Source organism: Eumetopias jubatus, unplaced genomic scaffold (genome assembly GCF_037043125.1).
Source record: "Eumetopias jubatus isolate StellerSeaLion01/CBP00866 unplaced genomic scaffold, mEumJub1_p1.0 scaffold_9, whole genome shotgun sequence".
Lineage (NCBI taxonomy): Eukaryota > Metazoa > Chordata > Mammalia > Carnivora > Otariidae > Eumetopias > Eumetopias jubatus.
The window spans coordinates 128,866,227-128,890,846 of NW_028274815.1; the positions used below are offsets into that span (position 1 = coordinate 128,866,227).

The following is a 24,620-nucleotide window of genomic DNA, read 5'->3' on the forward strand; positions in this document are numbered from 1 at the left end:
TCCAACTCCACTTTGGCTAGCTTACCATACCCTGCAAATAGGACCTCCTAGCCCATCTGTCATTTCCAGTTGCCTTTGCCCCTTTTAAGCTCTATAATACTCTTGCCCCAAATCCCTCAGAAACAGTGCTCCGCTGCTTGTCTTGTTTCCCCTTGAATAAAGGACATCAGGCTTGTTACTAAATTGTTTTAGTTTATCATTTGACACTAGCAAGCTCCCAGGGGATGCCAGTGCTGCTGGTTCTTGGACCACAATTTGAATAGCAGGTTATACCATGCTTTTGAACACAGACAGGAGAAAACCCAATTATATGTGAGTTAAACCCAAAGGAAAGACATTCCTGAGAAGGTAGTTTAGGGTTGGTTGATCCAGCAGTTCAGCAACCTCTTCAAGGACTCAGGCTCTCTCCCGCTTTCCTCTCTGCTACCCTGAGGGTTTTGTGTTTAGTCCTCAGGCTTGTCACTTCAGCGTCATGAGACAGCTCCAGGGGCCATGCTCAGACACGACTGGGCTTTCAAAGGAAAAGGACAGCAACCCCTCCCATGCATCTTTCTATCAGTGAGAAAATCTGTCCTAGGAGCCTCCTACCCCCACGCCAGGGCTGCTGATTTGCACAAGCCAAGGGTACCATTTTAATAGACTACCTGTAGCCATCCGGGAAGCGCGGGGAAGTCTTCTCCTCATGCCCATTGACCAGAAGTGCATCACGTGTCCAAGTCTAATCCTCCTTTGGCAAGGGGAGAATTCTTATGATTGGCTTAGACCTGCAGTTCTCGAAGGAAAGTACCTGGAGAAGTAGCATCAGTATCACCTGGGAAAATAGTTAGACATGCAAATTCTTGGCTCCACCCCAGACCTACTTAATTAACAAGTGTAGGGGTGAGGCGCAGCAACGTTTTCATGGGGCCTCCAGGTGATTCTGATGGACATGGGTCAGCCCTGGCTGCGCATTCAAGTCATCTGGGGGGAACGCTTAAAAATTTCTCCTTGATAGAAATCAGGAGAATGGTTCCCTCTGGAGGTGGGCTGGGGTATAGACTTGGAAGTAGTGTGAGCAACTAACTTGTCCTGGTCCCCGCCCCCCGACCCCAACTTTAGGTTTTAGTAGGGAGAGTCCCATGTCCTGAAAAAAAAAACCTCAGTCCTGAACAAATGGGGACAGTTCTTCACCCTACCTTGAAGGGACAATATGGAACTTTTTGGGGTGCTTTTGGAAATGTTCTATGCCATTATCTGAGTGCTGGCTACATGTGTAAAAAATGTTAAGCTATTCATTTAAAGTTACTGCATTTTACTGAATGTATGTTATACTGTAAAAAAAAAAAAAATACAGATGTCCAGGTCGTATTCCAGATCAATTGAATCAAAATCTCGGCAAAAGATCCCAGGTATCGGAGTTATGAAAAAACTCTTCTGGTGCTTCTAATGTCCAGCCAGGGTTGCGAACTAATGTGTTCAAATCACCCGAGATTTTGTGAAAAGGAAGATTCTGTCTCAGTAAATCTGGGATGGGCCCTGAGACTCTGCATTTCCAACAAGCTCCCAGGAGATGCTGATGTTGGACCATGCTCTGGGTAGTGAGGGCCAAGTCGAATCAAAATTTACCTTTTTAGGGCACCTGGCTGGCTCTGCAGAGTGAGCAACTCTTGATCTCAGGGTCGTGAGTTTGAGCCCCTCATTGGGTGCAGCAATTACTAAAAATAAATAAAAACTTAAAAAAATTAACCTTGATTTGGGGGCAGAAAGGGGAGCATTTCCCTGTAACATCTTGGTGCTGGTTATGGAGGAGGAAAGAAAGTTGGTGGGAGAGACGGACTAGCTGTGGGGTGGGGAACCCTTGTGGTGTTAAAGGAACCAATGTTTAGGGTGAAGTTAGGAAGAATAGAAGGGCACACATGGGCAACCACACAAACATAAGCTCAGACAGCCGTTCCCACACCCCCTGACATGCCAAGAGGTACATGTTTGCCCGAGTTCTGGACCTAGCCAAGTCAAGGCTGAGAACCCCAGCCTGGGCTCAGCTTGCTTGTCCTAAAGTCACCCAGGAATTTATCCCTCTGGAGAAGCTGAGTGTGGCAGCCAGAGGTGCCCTGTCTTCTGCCCCACAGATGCCACAGAGCCTGATACAGGGCTGCCAGTTGGTTTAATTATCCAGATGGGAAGTTAGCAGGGGGAGCCCAGTCTTGGGTAGAGATTAATGACTCCATTATCTTCCCGGGCAATCATTCTGTCCAGAGCCCAGTCCAGAATATAGATATAAGGTGTAAATAAAGTACCTGTTCTGAGGAGCACATTTTTCATTGTCTCTGTTTGGGAATTGGCCCCTAGAAACCATTGATTCAAATCCAGGAGGTGACTTTGTTTGGCAGCACAACTTGGTCCATTTGGGGGCAAGTGACAGGCCTCCTCAGCCCTGGGCTGAGGCTTGGGTCAAAAGATGTATTTTCTTCTTTTTCTTAAACTCAGAAGTAATACATGCTTGTTGTAAACAAAGCCAGAAAGCTTCATGGAATGTAACAAATGATGGTTCTTGCCCCCGCTTCCCAGTCCCTGAAAGTAACTATAGTTAAATTGGTTGATATTCTCACAAACATGTCTTTTGTTGTTGGTTTTTCTTTTGAGTCAATTTTTTTCTCAACTTGCTTGAAATATAATTGAAATACACTATATGGCACATATTTAAAGTATATAATTTGATTAGTTTTGACCTATGAATTCACCCATGAGATCTTCACCACAATTAAGATAGTGGACGTATCCATCATCCCTCATGTCTATTATCTACCCTTGTGCCTTTCTGCAGTCCCCACTCTCTCCCTCCCCTACCACTGACCTTCTTCTGTCACTAGAAATTAGTCTGCATTTTCCAGAATTTATGTAAATGGAATCGTACAGTGCATAGTCATTTTTTGGGGAGTGGAGGCTGGCTTCTTTTATTCAGCATAATGATTTTGAGATCCATCCATTTGTTCCTTTTTACTGCTGAGTAGTATGGATGTACCACAATTTGTTTCTCCATTTGTCTGTTGATGGACTTTTTAGATTGTTTCCTGTACAACCTGTACAATCAGGTTGTAGTGATTACAAATAAAGCTACTCTGAACATTTGTGGACAAGTCTCGGTGTGGACAAAGGTTTTCCTTTCTCTTACGTAAATGCCTAGGAGTGGAGTGGCTGGGTGGTATCATATATCATACAGCAGGTGTATGTTTAACTTCTCAGGAAATTTCCAAACTGTTTTCTAAAGTGGTTTACCGAATTTTACATTCCCCAGCAGTGTATGAGAGTTCCTTGTGCTCCACATCCTGGCCAACACCTGCTAGGACCAGTCTTTCTCATTTTAGACACTCTCATGGACGGGTAGTGGTATCTCATTGTGATTGTAACTTGCCTTTGCCTAATGACTGAAGATATTGAATATCTTTTTACGTGCAATTATTGGCTAGTCCCCTATGGTGACTAGTTAAGTGTCTGGGAGCAGGGGGTGCAAGGTGGCTTTAGAGCTGCTAACATTGACTTCCCTGTGAGACACCCAAGCAGAGATGTCGGCGGTCAGCTGGGGACCGGAGTCTCGACTTCAGAGGAGAGGTCGAGGCTAGAGATGTCAATTCAGAAGTTGTCAGCTCATAAGTATTTAGAACCATGAGAAGGGATGAGATCACTAAAGGAAGAGCATAGATAGAGAAGTGGCCCCAGTCTGAGTTTATTTTGAAGCCAGAAGATGAGGAAGAACCGCTCACAGACTAAGAGAAGTGCCCAATGGCAGGCGACATCGCAGGGACTGGCCTCCGACGCTGGCGCATCAAGAACCACACCCTCCGCAAGTCACTCATGTAGCCCCGCCCACTTCAGTTCCTGGCCGGTTCTGTGCAACCAATAGGACGCAGCAGAAGTGACGTGCCTCACCTCCGAGGCTTTCGTCCTAAGAATTCCTGCAGCCGCCCTCTTCTCTTTTGGTACAATGCTCTGGGATAAGCCAGTTGCCATTGAATGAGTTTGACCAGGGGCGCCTGGGTGGCTCAGTCATTAAGCCTCTGCCTTTGGCTCAGGTCCTGATCCCAGGGTCCTAGGATCGAGCCCCGCATCAGGCTCCCTGCTCCGTGGGAAGCCTGCTTTTCCTTCTCCCACTCCCCCTGCTTGTGTTCCCTCTCCCACTGTGTTTCTCTGTCAAATAAATAAATAAAATAGACTTTATTAAGGGGGCGAATGGGTGGCTCAGTCGGTTAAGTAACCAACTCTTGCTTTTGGCTCAGGTCATGATCTCAGTGTTGTGAGATGGAGCCCTGCATCTGCACTGGGCTCCACACTCAGCAGGGAGTCTGCTTCTCTCCCTCTCTCTCTCCTTCTGCCCTTCCCCTTGCTCACGCTCTTTCTCTCTCAAATAAATAAAATAGCCTTTATTTGTTAGAGCAGTTTTAGGTTCACAGTAAAATTGAACAGAAAGCACAGAGAGTTCCCATATAGTCCCTGCTCACCCCCCCAAAGTCAGCATCCCCTACTATCAACATCTCCCACCAAAGTGGTACATTTGTTACAGTCATGAACCTACATGGACACATCATTATCACCTAAAGTCTGTAGTTTATATCATGGTTCACTCTTGGTGTTAACAGTACATTCTATGGGTTTTGACAGTGAATAATGGCATGTGTCCACTGTTAGAGTATCGTACAGAATAGTTTTACTGCTCTAAAGATCCTTCACCCCTCCTTTTCCCCAACACTGACAACCTCTGATATTTTTACTGTCTCCATGGTTTTGACTTTTCCAAAATGTCATATAGTTGGAACCATACAGTATGTAGCCTGTCAGATTGGCTTCCTTTACTTAGTAACACGCCTTTAAGTTTCCTCCATGTCTTTTCATGGCCTGATAGCTCATTTCTTTTTAGTGCTGAATAACATTCCATTGTCTGGATCTACCACAGCTTATTTAACCCTTCACCTACTGAAGGACATCTCGGTTGCTTCCAGTTTTGGCAATTATGAATAAAGCTGCTATAAACATCCATGTGAAAGTTTTTGAATGGACACACACTTTCAGTTCATTCGGATAAATAACTCATTTGGGTAAATACCAGGGAGCACAATTACTGGATCATGTGCTGAGACTATATTTAGTTTTGTAAGAAACTGCTAACCTGTCTTCCAAAGTGGCTGTGCCATTTTGCCTTCCCACGAGCAATGTATGAGAATTCCTGTGGCTCCACATCCTTGTCAGCATTTGGTGTTGTCAGTGTTTTGAATTTTAGTCATCCTGATACGTGCATAATGGTATCTCGTTGTTTTAATCTGCAATTTCCTAATGCAGTTTCCAATTTCCTCACATAATGTTGAGCCTCTTTTCATATGCTCCTTTGCAATCCAAATATCTTCTTCTGTGGGGGTGTCTATTTCAATCTTTTGCCCATTTTTATTCTTTTTTTTCCCCCAGTTTATTTATTTTAAGTAATCTCTACAACCAACTTGGGGCTTGAACTCGTGACCCTGAGATTAAGGGTCACATGTTCTACAGAATGAGCCGGCCAGATGCCCCTTGTCCATTGTTGTTTTTTTTATTTCTTTATTTTTTTAAAGATTTTATTTATTTATTTGAGACAGAGAGAAGGGGGAGGGAGAGAGAGAGAGAGAGAGAGAGAGCGCACATGAGAGGGGGGAGGGTCAGAGGGAGAAGCAGACTCCCCGCCGAGCAGGGAGCCCGATGCGGGACTCAATCCAGGGACTCCAGGATCATGACCCGAGCCGAAGGCAGCCGCTTAACCAACTGAGCCACCCAGGCGCCCCATTGTTGTTTTTTTATTCCTGGTGTTGGGTTTTAAGAATTCTTTGTCAATTTCAGATAATACTTCTTTATCATATGTGTCTTTTGCAATTTTCTTCTCTTAGTCTATGGCTTGTCTTCTCATCATCTTGAGTGATACAGTTTTTTAAAAAGCAAACAAACTACTTTAAGTTTTAAAAGTGAGTCTATTCAAAGAAAAATATTCAGCAAATAATGATCAAGGTGTTAGGGATATAGCAAAAAATGAAGGCATATCCAAGGGACATGTTTGGACAATACTGATGATGCACCTAGAGCCTGGTACACACCTTGGCTCCCAGGCTCCTTTCCTGGCAATTATTCTCGCTATTGCTATTTTAATAATATTGGCAGCTTTTGTTGGTATTATTGCTATTATAATTATGGTTAGTGGCTATTCCTGTTATAACAACATGCAGTCCTATTGTGATCTATCATAGTACACTGCTTTGATGAACCTCTGTATTTCCTCTGTCTCCCTGGAACCTGGGGGCAGTGGGGCACCCTGCAAAGTTGTTGCAGTCATTATTACTGTCATCTTGGTTCCGCTAGCTGTGCGAAGTTTGGATAGGACGAATGGGGGGCGGTGGATTGCAGCTCCGTGACAGGTAGCAGGTGGGTCTGGGGAGGGGTCCGGCCGGTAGCCTCCGCCCCAGCACTGGGCGGGCCAGGTAGGGTCGGTCCCCGTCGGCGTCCGTCCGGTCCCCAGCCTGAGCCCGGCCATGGCCTTGCGCAGCGCCGCGCGGATCCTGCCCCTGGCGCTTGCCCTGGCGGTGGTGGCCGAGGTGTCCTGGGGCCGGAGGCCGTCGGGCGTGCTATGGCCTGGGCAGGGCTGCGCCGCACTGGGCCGCTGCTGTCCGGGCCGTGATCCGACCTGCGTCGCCCGCGGGCCCCCGCGCTGCTTCTGCGACCAGGCGTGTGACGCGGTGCGGGACTGTTCCCCGGACTACGCGCGGGTCAGCCCAGGTGCTCTCCCGGCGCAGGAGGAGGGGAGCGCTGGGCGCGGGGGGGCCGGGAGTTTGGGGGCGCGGCGGAAGAAGGAAGGAAACCTCCCACCGAGGGGTTCTGGGCCTGCAGGGGCGCGCGAGAGCAAGTTGGGGGGGGGTCTCGTGCGCGCAGGACACGGGGGAGAAGAGTGGGCTGTGGAGGTGCGGGCAGACAAAGATGCGTGGGTCGTGGACAGCGGCGCGCGAGTCTCGGGGGGCAGAATGGAGAAGGAAGCGTGGAGAGTTGAGGGCTGTTTGGGAGGAGGGGCACGAGGGCTGCGCTCAGGTCTAAGAGGGCGGCAAGAGGATGGGGGGCTCGAGGAAGAAGGGCGCTTGCTAAGCATGGGTGCGGGGTGCAGGGCACCGAACGGAAATGGGCACGTGGGGGCACAGAGGGGTGCGAGAGAAGAGGGGGCGCACTCTGTAAGGAGGGCGCCTGGGGCGCGAAGGGAGTAGGAGGGAGGAGGGTACGCAGGCGGTCAGAGGGGCTGGGGAAGCTTCGCTTCGAGGGGTGGGAGGGAGGAGAGGGCGCTTGGCTTGGCATAGGGTGGCCAGATTTAGCAAATAAAAATACAGGATGCCCAGTTAGACTCAAATTTCAGTAAGTAATATTTTTTAGTCTAAATATATCCTAAACATTGCATGGGCCATACCTATGTTAAAAATTGATTGCTTGGGGTGCCTGGGTGAGTTAGTCAGTTAAGTGTTTGCCTTTGGCTCAGGTCATGACCCTGGAATCCCGGGTTGGAGCCCGGCCTACGCTCCCCGCTCAGCCAGGCGTCTGCTTCTCTCTCTCCCTCTGCCCATCACCCAGCTTGAGTTCTCGCTCTTTCTCTTTCACTCTCTCACTCTCAAATAAATAAATAAATAAAATCTTTAAAAATTTTCTTTAAAAAAATTGATTGCTTTTCTGAAATTCGAATCTATCTGGACGTCCTGTATTTTACCTGGCAAATGGCTGGGGCAAGGATAGGGGGCCCAGGAGGGGTGCTCCACTGACTGAGCCAGCCAGGTGCCCAAGGGGCTGCTTTTGAGTCTGTGAGTGGAAGGGCTCTACCCTTTTTATATTCCAGAAGTAAATTTTTCTCGTCCACTGGGGACAAAAATCTAAATCGTGGAACCCTGTAAAGTGGATGTGATCCAACTTTCCTTTGTCAGGGAGAAAAATGAATGAACTCTTCTACCTGAGGCATCAGTGGGGCTTCCTTCAGGAATTTACATTTAAAAGAGGACAATTTTTAAAAATCCAAAATTGAAGGGACCTAATATTTATTGATCACCTACCTACCTACTCTGTGCCCATGGGCTGCACTTGGGTGTCCCATCAAATCAGACTACTTTCTCCCAGCACGCTGGGATTCAGCAGGGGAGAAAAGCATAGCTCAGAGGAGAGGGTTTTGGCCAGCCAAGGTGATCCGGCAGGTTTTTTTTTTTTTTAAAGATTTTATTTATTTATTAGAGAGCAAGCAAGAGAGAAACAGCATGAGAGGGGAGAGAGCCAGAGGGAGAAACAGGCTCCCCACTGAGCTAGGAGCCTGTTGTGGGACTCGATCCCAGGACTCCGGGATCACGACCTGAGCCAAAGGCAGTCGCTTAACCAACTGAGCCACCCAGGCGCCTGATCTGGCAGCTTTTGGATCTGGATCTGATCCTATGTCTTCTAGCTCCTAGTGCTAGCTTCCCACAAGTTTGAATGGCTTAATGGTGGACATTCAGGCAACAGGGAGAGGAAAAAATAATTTGGGGTATGGTGTAATCCTAAATCACAGCAAATGAGGCTCCTCTAGATTAAATTTGCTGAAGGACTATTTTGGACCAGCTTTTGTCCTCGTCTACTTCCTGTACAGAGAGCGCGTGCAGCCCTGGGGTCATTCAGAGTTTGGGTCTGACATCCCTGGTATCCCTGTACCCATAGGGGCTCTGCTGCCGCAGCCCAGGAGTGGGGGCCCCAGGAAGAGGACCAAGCAGAGGGATCAGTGCCCCTTTTCCACAGTCTGACCCACACCCACAGAATCACACGATGTTATCAGCTCTCCAGCGTTTTCCTTTGCATAAAGAGCTTGGGCTCAGGGGCCCAGGAACCTCAAAACTTTGCCTTCCTCTTTGTTTTGCTCCTTTGGGAAAGCAGCAAAAAGACAGGAGGTCTAGGACCTGCCCTTGTGTCTGGGCCTGGGCGGAGTCAAGGGCTTGTGAATGGACCAGGGAGGTTCACTTCCCGCCCCTCCCCCCCCCCCCGGCCCTGCCCCCGGGAGCAGGGCAGGAGGGGTCGTGGGGACCCGTCAGGAGGCACGAGATGGGGAGGAGAGAAGAGTGTATGTGTTTTCCTTCCCCTTCTTCTTCCCCCTCCTCCTCCTTCTTCTCCTTCTCTCCCCCCCTTCCTCCTTCTTCTTTTTAAAGATTTTATTTATTTATTTGAGAGACAGGTGGGAGGAGCAGAGGGGGAGGGACAAACAGTCTCCGCGCTGATCATGGTGCCCAACGCAGGGCTCGATCCCACGACCCCAAGATCATGACCTGAGCTGAAATCAAGGGTTGGATGCTTAACTGACTGAGCCACCCAGGCGCCCTGAGTGTATGTTTATTCATGAGACATTTAGGGGTTAAAATTTACTGACTTCAGGGCGCCTGGGTGGCTCTGTCAGTTGGGCGTCTGCCTTCGGCTCAGGTCATGATCCCAGTGTCCTGGGATCGAGTCTTGCGTCAGGGAACCTGCTTCTCCCTCCCCTCCCTGCTCATGCTCGCTCTCGCTATCTTTGTCACTATCTCTGTCTCTCTCAAATAAATAAAATCTTTAAAAAAAATAAAATAAATAAAATGTACTGACTTCAGTAATTGATTATGGCAGGCAGAGATGTTGAGGATGACTAAGGCCCCCCTAACATTTACTGAGTAAATACCAAGTGCCAGGGAGGTACTGTTGTAAGTGCTTTAAATAAATGGTCTCCTTTAAGCCTCATAACTGTCTTATGGAATAGATGGTATTGTTGAGTCCATTTTACAGATGAAGAACAGAGGCACAGAGAGGTAGTGCCCTGGTCTGAGTTGCACAGCTATTAAGCAGCAGATCTGGGATTGGGACGCCAGCAGTCTGGCTCCAGACCACAGTATTATATGTGTGCTTGGCCGTATAGGTGAAAGAGGAGCCCTTACATTTCCCACATCCAGTTCAGTGCAATAGGTGGCCGCCTGCTGTGTGCCCAGCCCAGCTAGAAGCAGTCGGCGCTAGAAAGATGGAGCTCTGCTTCCCCTCCAGTGTACGGTCTATTTTTGGGAGACAGGGTGGCTATGAAAGAAATAAAGAATTTCATTCAGAGCAAGAGGAGACTTAGCAATGATTGGTGAGGATGGGGTGAAGGCAGGGAGAGTGGGGCTGAAGCTATTGGTAAGGCCTTGAAGGATAGCTTCAAGTTTTCCACATTCTTTACCAAATGTGTTCATGTATTTTATACTCTTTAATTCTCCCTTCAGCCCTGGAAGGATCAATGTCCTCATTGTACTAATCAATTCTCTTAGGGTTGTGGCACAGTTCATATTGACGTAAATGAACAAGGGGGTTTGTTGGCTCAGGTAACTGAAAAACAGTCGATGGATTTTGACTTCAGGTATAGCTGGATCCAGTGACTCCAAGGATGTCATCAGGATTCTATCTCTTTCCACTTTACAGCTCTTCTTGGGTTAGCTTCATTTTCAGGCATACTGTCACCAAGTGGTGGCAAAGATAGTACCCAGTAGCTCCAAACTGGTATACCTACTGAAATGAGAGCATTCTTTTCCCAGTTGTTTCAGCCAAAAAACCCAAGGGATGGTTCTGTTAGGCCCCATCGGGTCACATGCTCATCCCTGATCCAATCAGTCACTGAGCTAGGGAGAAGGAATGTGCCGTTGGCCATGTCTGGGTCACATATCCATCCTAGGAACGAGAGAGTGAAGTCAGCCCTATTCAGACCTTGGGGACGGAGAGTGGGGAGGGTTGGTTCCTCAAAAGAAAACTTGAGCTGGTTTTACCAGAAATTGAGGGTAGGGAGGCTAGGAGGGTAGGAATGACAGCGGGCCAAAACTGAGCTGTGGGAGACGGTGCATTTCAGAAGACCCAAAGTGAAAGCGTGCTGAGATATTAAATGGGAGGAGGAGGGAGGGAGTGACTGCAGATGTGCTGTAGGAACACTTAAGACTTTTAGCTACTAGGCTTGGGGATCTCTCTGATCCACTATCAAAAAAAAAGACCTTTTGTGAACCACCTCAATAGGAGACAGGAAATACCAAAGGATTTCAGGCAACAGGCTAGAGTTAGAACTGCATTCCAGAAAAGTCTTTTTGGGGGGCAGTGAGAAAGATGGACAGTCAGGGGGCTGGGCAATGAGGTTCAGAGAAGAAGGTGGAGTTTGGATCATCCAGAAAGGCATTTCCTCAGGAGTTGGGGCTGTCGGAGTAGGGGCAGGGGGTCCAAGGGGACTGTGGGAATTTCAGTGTGGCTCCAGCAGGCTCAGATGGCATGATGTTATCCGGATCTGCAGGGCTGGGTGAGCAACCTTAAACCACCCCCACCCCTCTTTTTAAGCTACACTGATAAGCTAGAATTTCTCCTTTACTCAGAAGAGGGTGATGGCCTTTGTTTTGAGAAACACTGCCATCTTGTGGTACCTTTTTGCAATGCCAACCTGTGGTCCTATTTCTTTTGTTGTTAAGGCAAGATTTGCTCTGCTCGTTTGTTATTCACTGACGTGAATGTGTGTGCCAGGAACTGTGTGCCAGGAACTGTGTGCCAGGAACTGTGCTTGGCGCTGGGATTCAGCAGGGAACAAGGACCTTGCTTCCGGTGGAGCTGACATTCTACTGGAGGAGGCTGATGAAATACAAATAATCACATGAGTGTACTAAGGTCATGACCCTAGGCCTATGGGAAGTGTGATGACACTGCCCTGGGAGTGTCATGTGTGCATGCTCCTTGGTGACTTTACAGATGCCAGCAACATGGAAAGAATATTTGTAAGGTGGCGTCTGCCTAATTTTCTGCAAAATCTCTCACCTGCTTGGCAGGCCCGGCAGGGCAGGGCAGGGGATCTTTGGTGCTTTCCCTGGAACCTGGGTACAGCTGCCAAGCCAGTGCCTGAAGGTGATCTGCAGTCTCCCTGCCAGTTTGTCCAGCCACCCTGTGAGCACTTCCAGTGACACAGTACTCATTTCTTTTTTTTTTTTAAGTGCACAGCAACATTTTTTAAAAAAGATTTTATTTATTTATTTGAGAGAGAGAGAGAATGAGAGATAGAGAGCACGAGAGGGAAGAGGGTCAGAGGGAGAAGCAGACTCCCTGCTGAGCAGGGATCCCGATGTGGGACTCGATCCCGGGACTCCAGGATCATGACCTGAGCCGAAGGCAGTCGCTTAACCAACTGAGCCACCCAGGCGCCCAGTGACACAGGACCCATTTCTTCTAGCAGCTCCTTCTACTGTAGATGATCCTCTCTTGTCTGGACAACTGCATTAGTGCTCTTGCTGGTCCCCCTGTTTCTGTTCTCACCCCTCTCCAGCAGCCAGAGACATCCTGTTCAAACCTGAAATGGGATCACCTCATCACTCCTCTGGCTCAGAAACTGGCAATGGCTCTTCATGCTTAGAATAAAATCCAAATTCCTTCCAGTAGTCATCAGAGCCCTGGAAGCTATCACTGCTCCTCTCTCTCTGACACCACCTCCTACCACGTTCCTTCTGCATGTTCTGCTCTTGCCACACTGTATTTCTCACTGTCCCTTCGGCATCTAACCTTGACCCCGCCTCAGGGCCTTTGCACTGCCCGTTCCCGCTGCCTGGAACACTTTCCTCCCAGATGCCTACCCAGCCCCCTCCCTTGCCTCCTCAGATGTCCTTTGTCATGGGGGCCATCTGTGGCTCCTCCATCTAAAAGTGTCTAATCACCCCACCACTGCCCCTCTTATTCTGCTTTGTTGTCAGAGCATCAATCACTGCAATGAAATAATATACTGTTTATTGTCTGTTTCCCCCACAGAGCGTCAGCTGTTCAAGGGCAGGGCTTTTTCTGCTTTGCTCCTCTTGTTCCCAGCACCCAGGCCAGTGCTTAGTGCACAGTAGGCCCTAAACAGTTGTTGAATAAATGCATCAAGACCCCCCTGTTGTATTGAGCATTTATAATCTGCTCAGCGCTTCTAATTTGTCATCGCACCAATCCTGTGAGATTGCAGTTTGAATCCCAGTTTGTCTGATGCCAACGTCTTGCCTCGACTCTGATATTCCACACCCTTAAGCTCCACTTGCCTCCCCTGTGAGATGGATTTGACAATAGTGCAAATACATTTGGAGCCAGCGTCCTGGCAAATGACAGATGGTACACCCAGAACAGTTGAATGGAAGAGAATTTGATGAGGGCTCTATTCACAAAGGTGAGGGCCAGGCTGTGGGAGGAAATGGTCTTCTGGAGCCTGGTGAGAGCAGGAGCTGTGGCTGAGGCTCCCCAACCCAGGAACAAGGCTGAGGCAGGGGTGGGGGGGTGCTGGGGGTACACAATAAACACCTCCCTGCTGGTGCACCCCCTCCCCCATTGCCTGAACTCAACTGGCAGCCTCAGGGCCAGGGAGCCTCTGTGATGCACAGGTTTCCTGAGGGCACAGGACAGAGAAGGATCTGGGAGAGCACAACGTTCTAAGATTGTCGTGAGTGATGTGAGGTCAGTATGTGACTTGCTTGGTCCAGCACCAGTGACATGGTGATGTCATTATTATGCGGGTGGTGAAAGTAATCAATGATTGTGAGGTTGTCATACTTTATCCCCCGCTTCCTCCCGCCTTCCTTCTTTCCTTCTTCTGAGCATTTCAACTCTGCTAAGAGTTGAGATCTATGCAAGGAACATGTGGCTTCCTGAGGTGTCAGAAGCAACGCTGTCTGTGTTTGTAACACAATAACCTCATTCCATCAGTTCAAGGATGCACACTTTTTTTCCTCTTCACATTTTCATGTTGCTGAACTGGGGCATGTCTCATAGCTGATGAGTGTTTTCAGGAGGATAGACTTCCTCTTTCTTGTTCACCACTGTGTTTCCAGCACCCAGGACAGTGCCTGGCTCACAACAGACCCTTGGTAAATAATCTGTGGAGCGAGTGAATGAATTCTTATTGTAGTAGCTGCCTTGTGTGTGCATGAGTGTGTGTGTGTGTGCATGAGTGTGTGTGTGTGCATGAGTGTGTGTGTGTGTGTGTGTGTGTCACTGTTGGCTTGCTGGCACATCTGTGGAAATTCTCTTCCTGGTGAAGTCCTCAGATCCTGTGTTTTGGCTTGATGGCCTTCTCTGTCTGGCTTGGTCCAGTCCTGATCTGGGACTATGGACTTGGATGAAGATGCTGATGGTCCTGGGGGCTCCATCATCAGAAAATACCTCCCCACTAGGCCCCCAACTGTGGTAGGCACATGAGCATCTCAAGGACATTGACACCCAGCGCCTTCCTTCTTCTAGTGTGATGAGCTATTTCAGACATACTGCAGTGTGAGAATAATATAACAAACCCTCATGAAAAGCTAAGAAGCAAACTTTGATGAAGGCCACTGGTACTTCTGCGTTCCCCTCCCTCACCCCCGTAGTCCTCCTTCCTTCTCTCAGAGGTAACTACTCTGCTGAATTTGGTATTTACAATTCCCATGCATAGGTATGCATGTGTTTACATACATAAATATATACAATTGATGTGCATATATATGTAGAGAGAGAGTGAGAGAGAGACCGTTCTCATGATTCACAGTAGTTAGGTTCCATGAAATCGCAGCAAACACTCAATTAATGAATACCGAACCATTGCTCCTAGGGGAAATAAGTACACACAGATCTCACGTACCCTATAATCTTAAATCCTAAAACAACCCATTTTGGTAGATTCTATTTTCTTTGTTTTACAAAAGAAAAAAAACAAAGTTCAGATGTGTGAAGTGGCTGGTCCAAAGCCGCCACACTACCAGGGGCCAGAATTGAGATTCAGACTTGGTTGAACTTGAACTTGGCTGCGGAGCTGAAGCTCCCAGTGCTTCACATCGCCACTTGCAGCCTCCATCCAAGGAGGCAGGTTGGGCCAGTTCGACCTCAGCTGAAAACGTGCACATCGGGTGACTTAACATTTTTGCTGCTCTGTACATGTCTGTGAATAACTGCCAAAGCACCTCAAGTATTGATTTTGGGGGTTACGAATAAATTTTTAGCAAAAGGTGAATGGACAAATGCAGAATCTGTGAATAACAAGGATCGGCCATTTATATTCTCCTATATATGAGACCTGTATGAATTCTTTTTCTTTTTTCAGGTTTTATTTATTTAATTGACAGAGGGAGACACAGCGAGAGAGGGAACATAAGCAGGGGGAGTGGGAGAGGGAGAAGCAGGCTTCCCGCTGAGCAGGGAGCCCGATGCGGGGCTCGATCCCAGGAGCCTGGGGTCACGACCTGAGCCGAAGGCAGACGCTTAACGACTGAGACACCCAGGGGCCCCAAGACCTGTATGAATTCTTAAACACTGTACAGCACTGTTTTGCAGGTTCTAAAACTGTATGTGAATACTCTCGCACCAGAGATAGCTTCTGCAAGGGGCTTCCTTCCACTCCATGTTTTTGGTCGTGTAGCTGTGTTTCATTTCACTGCTGTAGAAGCTCGTGTTTACTGAGCACTTTCTATGTGCCAGGAGCAAATGCTTTATGTTCATAGCTGACTGAATCCTCAAGGCCACCCAATCAGATGAATACTGTTCTTATTCCTGTTTGACGAAGGAAGAAACCGAGGCACGGAGAGGTGAAATCGGGTGCTGTTAAGAGCTTAGGAAATGTTTTTTGGAAGAATGAATGATGGAAACAACCCAAATGATCTCCAGTAGGATGATGGGTAAATAAAACATGGAATTTGAAGTTTACTTAGACGTATAAACAGTTGTCATAGAGAAAAATTCAAGCAAGGCATGGACTCAGGTTTGCAAGAGTTCTAGCGCTCATGTGGTATTTTGGGGGGTCTGGCTTGTGAGGAAGGCCTGGCGGCTGGCCCGCCAAATTCCATAGAGGTGACCTTGGAGACACCCCCCCCCCCCCCGCCTTCTCTTCCAGGGGTCTCTTGTTTGTGGTAGAGTGGAATGGCTGGAGTTGCTGTGTCAAGCCCTGCCAGATCTCCTATCGCATCTGCCGGAGGCGTGTCCTGCGGGAGCCAAGGAACGGGTGTGCTCCCTGCCCCCTGCTGGAAGAGCTGGCTGGCTGTGTGGATTACTGCGGCCGCCAGAGAGTGGAGTGCCAACAGTCTTTAAGTGAGTTGGAGTGGCCCCTAGGGGTGGGGCAGCTGTCCGTGGGAACTCCCTGGCTGGACTTGAGAGCCTTCCACGAGTGTGGGGTCCGAGTTTAGGGTAGGATTTTATCTTCCTTTACCTTGATTTGCCCTCTTCACCTTATGAATGAGGTAAGAAACTCTGACTTCCTGTGGGCATCTCCTATCTTTTTTCTACTCATCTTCCCGTGTGAATCAGTCAGGACTTAGTTTGTATGCAGGTGGTAGGAAACCCATGTTAAATTGACCTGAGCAAGACTGTGTGGTTCATGTAAACACAATTCTAAGGGCTGCATTCAGGCATGGCTGGATCCAGGGACTCAAGCAATGGTCCCAGGAATCTCTCTCCATCTCTCAGCTCTGTTTTCCTCCAGCTGGCCTCATTCTCAGGCAGCCTTTCCCCCTGTAATGGTCTTTGATAGCACCCGTCTTGCCTCCAACTAGACCAGCAGCTGAAAAAAAAAAAAAAAAGCTCCTTTCCCATAGTTTTAGCCAATGTCCTAGGATGAAGTCTCATTGGCTTGACCTGGATCACATATCCACTGCTAAACCACTCAGTAAGGCTAGAGCGATGGACTATTCTGATTGGCCAACCCAAGATGTGTGCTCCCTTTGCAGCTGGGGGTGTGGTCAACCCCACCTGAATGGGGATAGGGAGAGGTGTTTTCCAAAGGATAACTGGGGAGAATGGATGCAAGGCAGGCAGAACTGTAGATGTGGGCTGCATCACACACCCAACAAAGAGCTTTTACAGAGCACTACAAAAACAGATGATGCCCATTATACAAAAGAAATCGACCAAGACATTGGAAGTTGTTTTTCTGAGGTGGTAGAAGAGCAGGCAGCAGGGCTAAATGGTCCCCTTCCAATCTCTTCCCTAACTACAGCCTGGTGGGAGGGGAGGTTGTTCTACAACAAATCTTATATGGTGTCATCCTCTTGCTACCTCCAGTGGCTACCCAGCGCCCTCAGGGCGAAACACAAGCTCCTCATCAGGTCTCTAAGCTCAGTGCTCTGGCTTTTGTCTCCTGGGGCCTCATCTCCTTCCTCCCTCTGCTAAATTTTAAAGGATCGTTCTGAGTGCTCTGGGGGCAGCTGACTGAAAAGGGCCAGAGGGCAGCAGGGAGCCCAGGGATGACGGGGCTGCAGGAGTGCAGGCGAGAGAGGATGGTGGCTAGACTAGGGTGATGGAAGAGGGAATGGTGGAAATCCTTCTCCCTTTCCCTTGCCACCCACATCTGACCTTGCCTGGCTCATTTCCTGCATAGATGTCAGTTTTCCGGGAAGACCTTTCTGACTGCCCCTAGTAGGTGCCAGGCACTTTGCCACATCGCTTGACTCTGTGAGGCCAGTGTTACTATTCTCATTTTACAGAAGGGGAAACCAAGCCTCAGGGAGGCACAAAACTTGCCCAAGAGGCATGGCTCATTGTAAATCACCTTATTTAGCTCCGACCATAACTCTACGAATACGTACTAATATTATCCCCATTTTGCTGATGAGGAGGCTGAGGCTCAGAAAGGTGTAGTGACTTGACCAGGATCACTCAGCTGTAAGAAGGAGAGCTGGAACCTGGGCTTCTCTGGACTCTCCTCACTGTAGGCTGCACCAAAAGAAGCACTATGCGTGCTGGAAGAGAGGAGGGAAGGGAGATTGTGTATTAAGTGTGTTATGGCAAAGACCAAACCCAGTCTCTCTGGCAGCAGCAGGGAGAGGGGCCTGGGATCCCTGGTGTGGCCCTTGTCTAGGTCACAAGCATTAATTCAATACCGCATCTTTGATTCAGCTCCATCACTCAGGGAATGGGGAGAGGTAGGGATGTCCTTTGGCTTCTTTATTTTCCTGAGGAATCTCTACCCCCTTTGGACTGACTCCTTGTTCTCCTCCTCTTTGTTCTCTGTCTGCTCCAGGAAGGAAGAGACTTGGAAGCTGGCTCAACAAAATACTTCTTTAATTCATTCATCCATACATCCGTCCACCTTTTGGTCCATCTGTTTCTTGTATTGGTTCATCTATCCATCCACCTGTCATCTCTCCATCCATCCTACTTTCCAGTCATCAGCTCTTCTACCAATCATCTCTCTCTGCTTTTCACCATCCTCCCATTTCCCCATCTACTTATCCATCTTTCTTTCTTCTTTCTTTCTTTCTTTCTTTCTTCTTTCTTTCTTTCTTTCTTTCTTTCTTTCTTTCTTTCTTTCTTTCTTTCTTTCTTTCTTTCTTCTTTCTTTCTTTCTTTCTTCTTTCTTTCTTTCTTTTTTCTTTCTTTCTTTCTTCTTTCTTTCTTTCTTTTTTCTTTCTTTCTTTCTTCTTTCTTTCTTTCTTCTTTCTTTCTTTCTTTCTTTCTTTCTTTCTTTTTCTTTCATCCATTCACTCAGCTATGAACTTTTATCTACTCTTTTTTATTCACTTATTCTTTCATCAAAATCATTCATTTGAGGGGCGCCTGGATGGCTCAGTCGGTTGAGCATTTGACTTTTGATTTCAGTTCAGGTCATGATCTCTGGTCATAAGATTGAGCCCCAAGTTGGGTTCTGCACTCAGCAGGAAGTCTGCTTGAGGATTCTCTCCCTCTCCCTCTGTCCCTCCTTTGCCCATGCGCATGTGCTCTCTTTCTCTCTCTGAAATAAATAAATAAATAAATAATAAAATCTTTAAAAAAAATAAATCATTCACTTGAAAAACTTTTATTGAGACCCACTATGCAACCCACTGTGCTAGGCCCTGAGTGGCAGAGATGGATCTGACCCTGCCTCCAGCATCACATAAAGGGTACTATTGGGGACCACCTACCCAGGTGCAAGATCCCACAGTCTCCTTTGGGCTGCCACGTAAAGAGCTCGAACATCAGCAGGACCTAACCCTGTTTCTTGTGTTGTCATAGTCTGGGGGATGCTGGGCCACCTAATTTTGTTTTCTCCTTGGTCCACAGTCCCTGCTCTGATAACCACAGGCAGCTACGGGAACGAGCGGAAAAAGCGAGGTGTCCCCAAGGAGCAGGAGACAGTAGGGTAAGTTAATGCAAATGAACCCAAGTCAAGCTAAATTTGTGAACATTTTCCCTTGGATTAAACTGCCATCATTTCTCTCTCTTGCTTTGATGGCATCAGTATCGCCCCATTTCTTGTTCTGTTACCTTTGTAAGCTCATTAACATGGATTTTGAAGTCCTTAATAACTGGTCTCCATTCAACTTCATTCATTCATTCACTCATTCCTTCACTCAATGTTTATTGGATGCCCATTATATGACAGGTACTGGGTTAGGCCTTGGGGCTACAGCAAAGAACAAGAAAAGACAGAAATACTTGTAGGGTATTCACAGGGTGAGGGCAAGAAGTCTCCAAATAAACCACCAAAAGGTGGAGCGAAAGTGTGCTGGGAAGACAAACGTTCCAATTTCCACAGGCTTCTGGTGAGGGACAGATTCCGCCGGGGTTCTGGGGCAGCTCAGAGAGGAAGGGGCTGAGCGCGGCTCTGGCTTGTCTTGGCAAACGGTCTACTCCTCAGGCCCCCAAGAGGCTGCAGCCACCAGGGGGCAGCAGCCCCACACCGAGTCTCCCCGGAGTCCTTGACCGGCGGCGTCTCTTCCGGCAGGATGGGGGCGGGGGTGGCGATGACTGCTAATTGTAGAGAAAGTTGGGTAGAAGTAAAATCGTAATTGGCTCTTATTTCAGATCCTCCGGAATGTGGAACTGCCCTTTTAAATACTTCTCACGACACATCTTTTCTATAAAATCGGATCTGTTATAAAATGCCGCGGCGCGCTTCGGAGTGTCACTTTGGGCTTTTTTGGGTTTGGGTGGTTCCATTTTAGGCACCACCACTTAGTAGCTGTGTGACTCTAGGCAACTTCTCTCTCTGATGCTTAGTTTCCTAATCTGTAAAGTGGGGCAACACCTACCTCTCCGGGTTTCTGTATTAAATGGTTCATTCAGCGCATTTTTATGGAGCAGAATACTATTCTAGGAGCTGGACACAACCGTGACCAGAACAAACAGGAGTTCCGGTCCTCCTGGGGCTGGCGTGAGACTGGGACACAGACTGAGAAATAAACCACACAGTCTTTTGGATGGGATGCTTAGACGGGGCTTGACGCATGGAAGTCCTCATGATGTTAAAGAGTTGAGCCGAGCCTCTTGTCGCATGTGACCTGTTGGTGAAGAGTGGGCTGCCCAAAAGGTTTCTATTCTCAGGCAGAAATTGTACCAAGCTGGGCCTACAGAAGGCTAGGTACCCAGTAGGTGCTCCATAAATGCTCACAGGTGCTTGGGGTGGTGTCTCCCTGTGTGGCTGCAGGTACGGCGTTCAGTTCCTGCTGGGGCCCGTTCCAGGGAGCCGCCGGCAGGTGAGGGCGCCCCACGCCCAGTGGACAAGGTATCTGACCCAGGGCCACACGGTTTGTGTGAGGTGTGAGTGGCCTGCCCCGGACGCCAGGAACCAGCGCTGCTACGGGGATGTCGGCGGGGCCGGAGGGTAAGCAGTAGATCTTGGGCCTGGGGAACTGTGACTGTAGAGCCTGGGACTTCTCTGTTGCCCGAGAGACAAAGATGCTGTAGGAGTGAGATGTTGATTCCTGGCTGGGGTGGGTCCCGCTCTGAGCTCCAATGTCTTCAACTGAAAATGCAGCTAATAAGAGGGCCTAAGGGGGAAGGTTAAGCAAAATTGTGCACATTGAAGAGATCACATAGTTGCTGACACCCAGAAAGCACTCATGGAAAAGGGAGCTGGTGTTATTACTGAATCCTGCCGAGTCCCTTAAAAGCCTGCTTTGGCTACCCTCACTTTATAGGTAGGAGAACCAAGGCTCAGAGAGGCAGTGTGACTTAGTCAAGATCACACAGCACGATTTGACCCAGATTTGGCTTATATCAGCTTTTTAGACTGCCTCCCTCAAGGACAGGTGTCTCAGAAAATACTTAATAAACTAATTATCATGGTAGCTAACATTTATTGAGTGCTTACTATGTGTTAAGCATTATTCTAAGGTCCTTTTTAAAATTTTTAAAAAGATTTTATTTATTTATTTGATAGGGAGAGAGATAGTGAGAGAGAGAGAGAGAGAGAGAGTGAGCACAAGCAGGGGCAGCGGCAGGCAGAGGGAGAGGGAGAAGCAGGCTTCCCGCTGAGCAAGGACCCCAACGCGGGGCTTGATCCCAGGACCCTGGGATCATGACCTGAGCTGAAGGCAGACGCTTAACCGACTGATCCACCCAGGTTCGCCCTAAACTCCTTTTTAAAAATTCATTCATTCGGTAAATATTTGTTGAGCACTTACTATTGAGCACGTGCCAGGCAATGTTTTAGGTGCTGGGGAGACACAACGAACAAAGCAGATGTGGTCCCTGCTCTTATGGAAACAACATTCTGCTGTGTGGAGACAGACATTAGGCAAGTAAATCTGTAATTTGTCAGATGCGAGATAAGTGTTAGGGAAGAAAGCAAACTCGGGGAGGGGGTTTGTTATTTTTCAAGGAAAGTGGCACTAAGGAGGTGACACTGGAACAGGAATCTGAAGGAAATGAGGGGGCGGCCATATGGATAATTAGGGGAAGGATATTCCAGGCAGAAGGAACAGCAAGTGCAAATGCCCTGAGGTGAGAGTGTGCCACCATTGTGACCAGAGTGGAGTGAACAAGGGGGAAGGTGGAAGGAAGTGGAGTGGCATCATTAACACACGTGATGCCGTTGAAACATTCCAAGAACTCATCGGGGACACTTTGAGGATCCTCCTTCCAGGTGGGGAGGTGGAGATGCGAAGAGGTGCCCAGGGTCACACACTCAGCAAGTGGCAGAAGCGGGATTTGAACCTGCATTGATCAGATCCCTGAGCCAAGCTCTAGAGACTAGACTGTTTCTCACTGACAGTGCTTTCCCAGCGCAGGGGTTATTATCCAAGAGCTCTCTTCTGGGGTCTGTCCAGGGATTTATTCTCACATTTGCAAGGCTATTAATTTCCTTCCTTTTAAAAGTGAGAAGCCCTGCTCACTGCAAACCTAAAGCAGGGAATGCCAATGCCAGATGGGGTTCTTGGGACAGATGTGTCTGAACAAGAGGCATTGGGCCTGCACAGATCTGGGTTCAAAGCCCACCTTTGGCCCTTACTAGCTGTGTGGCTCTGGGCGAGCCCGCCTCCTGACCCTGACAGGCTCCACCACTCAGACTGTTGGAAGGATCCGGAGCTCTTTGCACAGCACCTGGCCCCTCGTAGATGCTTAGTAGTGGAAGCTGCTATCGTTACATCTAAGCTATAACATGGGTATAATAATAAGTACTTTGTGAAAATGAGGTGTAACGGATGTGAGGACCCTGGCTCAGAGTGGGTATGCAATAAACAGATGGCAGTCAATATTATTACATTCTAGGGAGGCCCTCTCTGCCCACCCCCTCCAGCTTCTCTCCCACTTACCTGTCTCAGACCCCCAATTTTCCCATTACAGATTTGTTCTTCGGCTTAGATGCTCACCAGTTAGAGCCTCAGTTTATATCCATCCATTTTTGGATAAGCCTTTCTAGCCCTAAAACTCTGATGAGTCTCCGATTTCTCTTTTGGATGCAAATAGTTCAGGATAAGGAGCATGGCACTTTGGTGAGGCTGACATGGGGGTCACGGGAACCCCTGCCCCAGGGATGGGTGGCCTGGAAGGCAGAGCCAAGGCTGTGCCAGAGAGAGGCATCTCTCCCCGCCCCCACCCTGCCTGGGGCCAGGCTCACAGAACAGGTGATGGAAGGTCTGACTGGGGCATGAGCTCACCAGGCAGGACTGGGCAGGAGGGGGATCAAAGCGAGGATGGAGACAAGCTGTCAGCCAGATTCTTTCCGTGGGTGGCTGGGGAGGGCGGGCGTGCAAAGGGCACGGGCCTGGGGAGGGATTAGCCTGTCAGTTGGGGATTTCAGGAGGGTTTATTTAGCCTGAGAAGTGTCTGTGAGTTTGGGACAAGCACAAGGGACACCTGCTATAGTCATGCACCTACTGTGTGCTGGGTGCCAAGCAGGTGCTTTGTATGTGAGATCTCATTCAGACCTCACAAGCCCTTTTGAGACAAGGGGCATTAATGCCATTTTATGTAACGAGGATGACAAAAATAATGGTAACTTAAATACTATCATTTGTGAAGTGCCTGTTATGTGCCAAGCACTGTGCTTAGACGGGTAGAACAGTGCCTGGCGTGTAATAGGCACTCAGTCGCTCAGTGTTTGCTATTATTGTTAGTTATTATGTTGCATTTTTTATTATGTTGCATTTTTTTTAAAGATTTGAATTATATCTACAGAGAATTGCCTAAAGGAATGCTCCTTGTAGCATTCGATCGTTTGTTCCTGTTGCCGAAATGGTTCGCTGTCACATCCTGATCGTTTTCATTTTCTCTGCACAAAGCAATTCATAGAGCCCTCCCGATACTTCAGAGAAGTGAAGAATATGGATATCTCTGTTTTCCACTGAAGACATGGAGGCTCCTAGGAGCTGGGTCACGCACATCCTTGATTCTAGAGTCTGTGTTCTTAATCACGTCCACTGTGTTGCCTTCCAGCGGGAGGAGAAGGGGATGCAGGGAATAAGCAAATTGCCCAGTTTGCCCAGCAAGGATGTGACAGTGTCATCTCACCAGACATTAAGAGCTGGGTCTGGATTGCCCTTTGTGGCCTCTGGGGTCGTGCTCCACAGCCAGCTCAGGGCCAACTTCTCTATCAGGCTGCAGTGCCCGCACACTTTTAGGGGCCATGAAAATGATTTAATTTTAACTTCTTTTAAAATCAGAAGAAAAAAGATTTGTAACCATAATAATGATAATGAAGATCTAATTATAAATCCAGCTTGGATTATATTTGTCTTTGTACAATACAGCCATAAACTGTGAATTTAAAACCTTCTTTTGCACGGTGGAAAGGGCACACAGAGGCAAACATCCCGGGAGCCCAGGAGAGTCCTAATGCCCCTGAGCCAGCCCCGTGTCTTGCAGGAACCAGCTGTGGCAGTGCCAAGCAGCCGGCCACCCCCCGGTGCCGAGGGACCTGGGAGAGGCTCAGGCAGCTCCAGGACTGTTCCTGCCCTGAGGTCCACAGCCTCATTTTCATCTAGCACCTGCCCGTGACCCCTACCTGTCCAGATCCCCTCTTTCCAAAGCCTCCCTGGCTGGCAGGGAAACCCTCAGGGCTTGGGATCCCATAGGATGAGGGGGTGGGGAGAAGTATGCAAATGTGAGACTGGAGGAACAAGCCTTGTCCTTATGTTGACACTGAAAATAGCTTTATGCTTCCCCTCAGGGCGAGCTGAGTCATAGCCTTCCTGACATCTCCTGCTAGTTCAGGGCCTCCCAAAGTTCATCTTCTAAACATACTCGTGTGGCTTTTACGCTATTCTCCCTACCTGCAGACTCCCCCTGCCTTTTTTTTTCTTTTTTTACTCTCCACCCCTACTTTTTTTTTTTTTAAGATTTTATTTTTAAGCAGTCTTTACACCCAACATGGGGCTCGAACTCACAACCCCGAGATAAAAGGGCCACATGTTCCTCTGACTGCGTCAGCCAGGCGCCCCCACCTC

The 24,620-nt window shown here is 48.4% G+C and overlaps 1 protein-coding gene across 1 annotated transcript; it reads left to right on the plus strand.

Moving 5' to 3' along the window:
* The first annotated feature begins 6,521 nt into the window (after window positions 1-6,521).
* Window positions 6,522-24,158, plus strand: LOC148163614 (somatomedin-B and thrombospondin type-1 domain-containing protein-like). Its single transcript, XM_088026658.1, is given in 6 exon segments — window positions 6,522-6,967; window positions 15,869-16,062; window positions 19,012-19,090; window positions 20,378-20,554; window positions 24,040-24,073; window positions 24,075-24,158. Coding segments are annotated over 6 exon segments (1,014 nt in total).
* The last annotated feature ends 462 nt before the right edge of the window (window positions 24,159-24,620 follow it).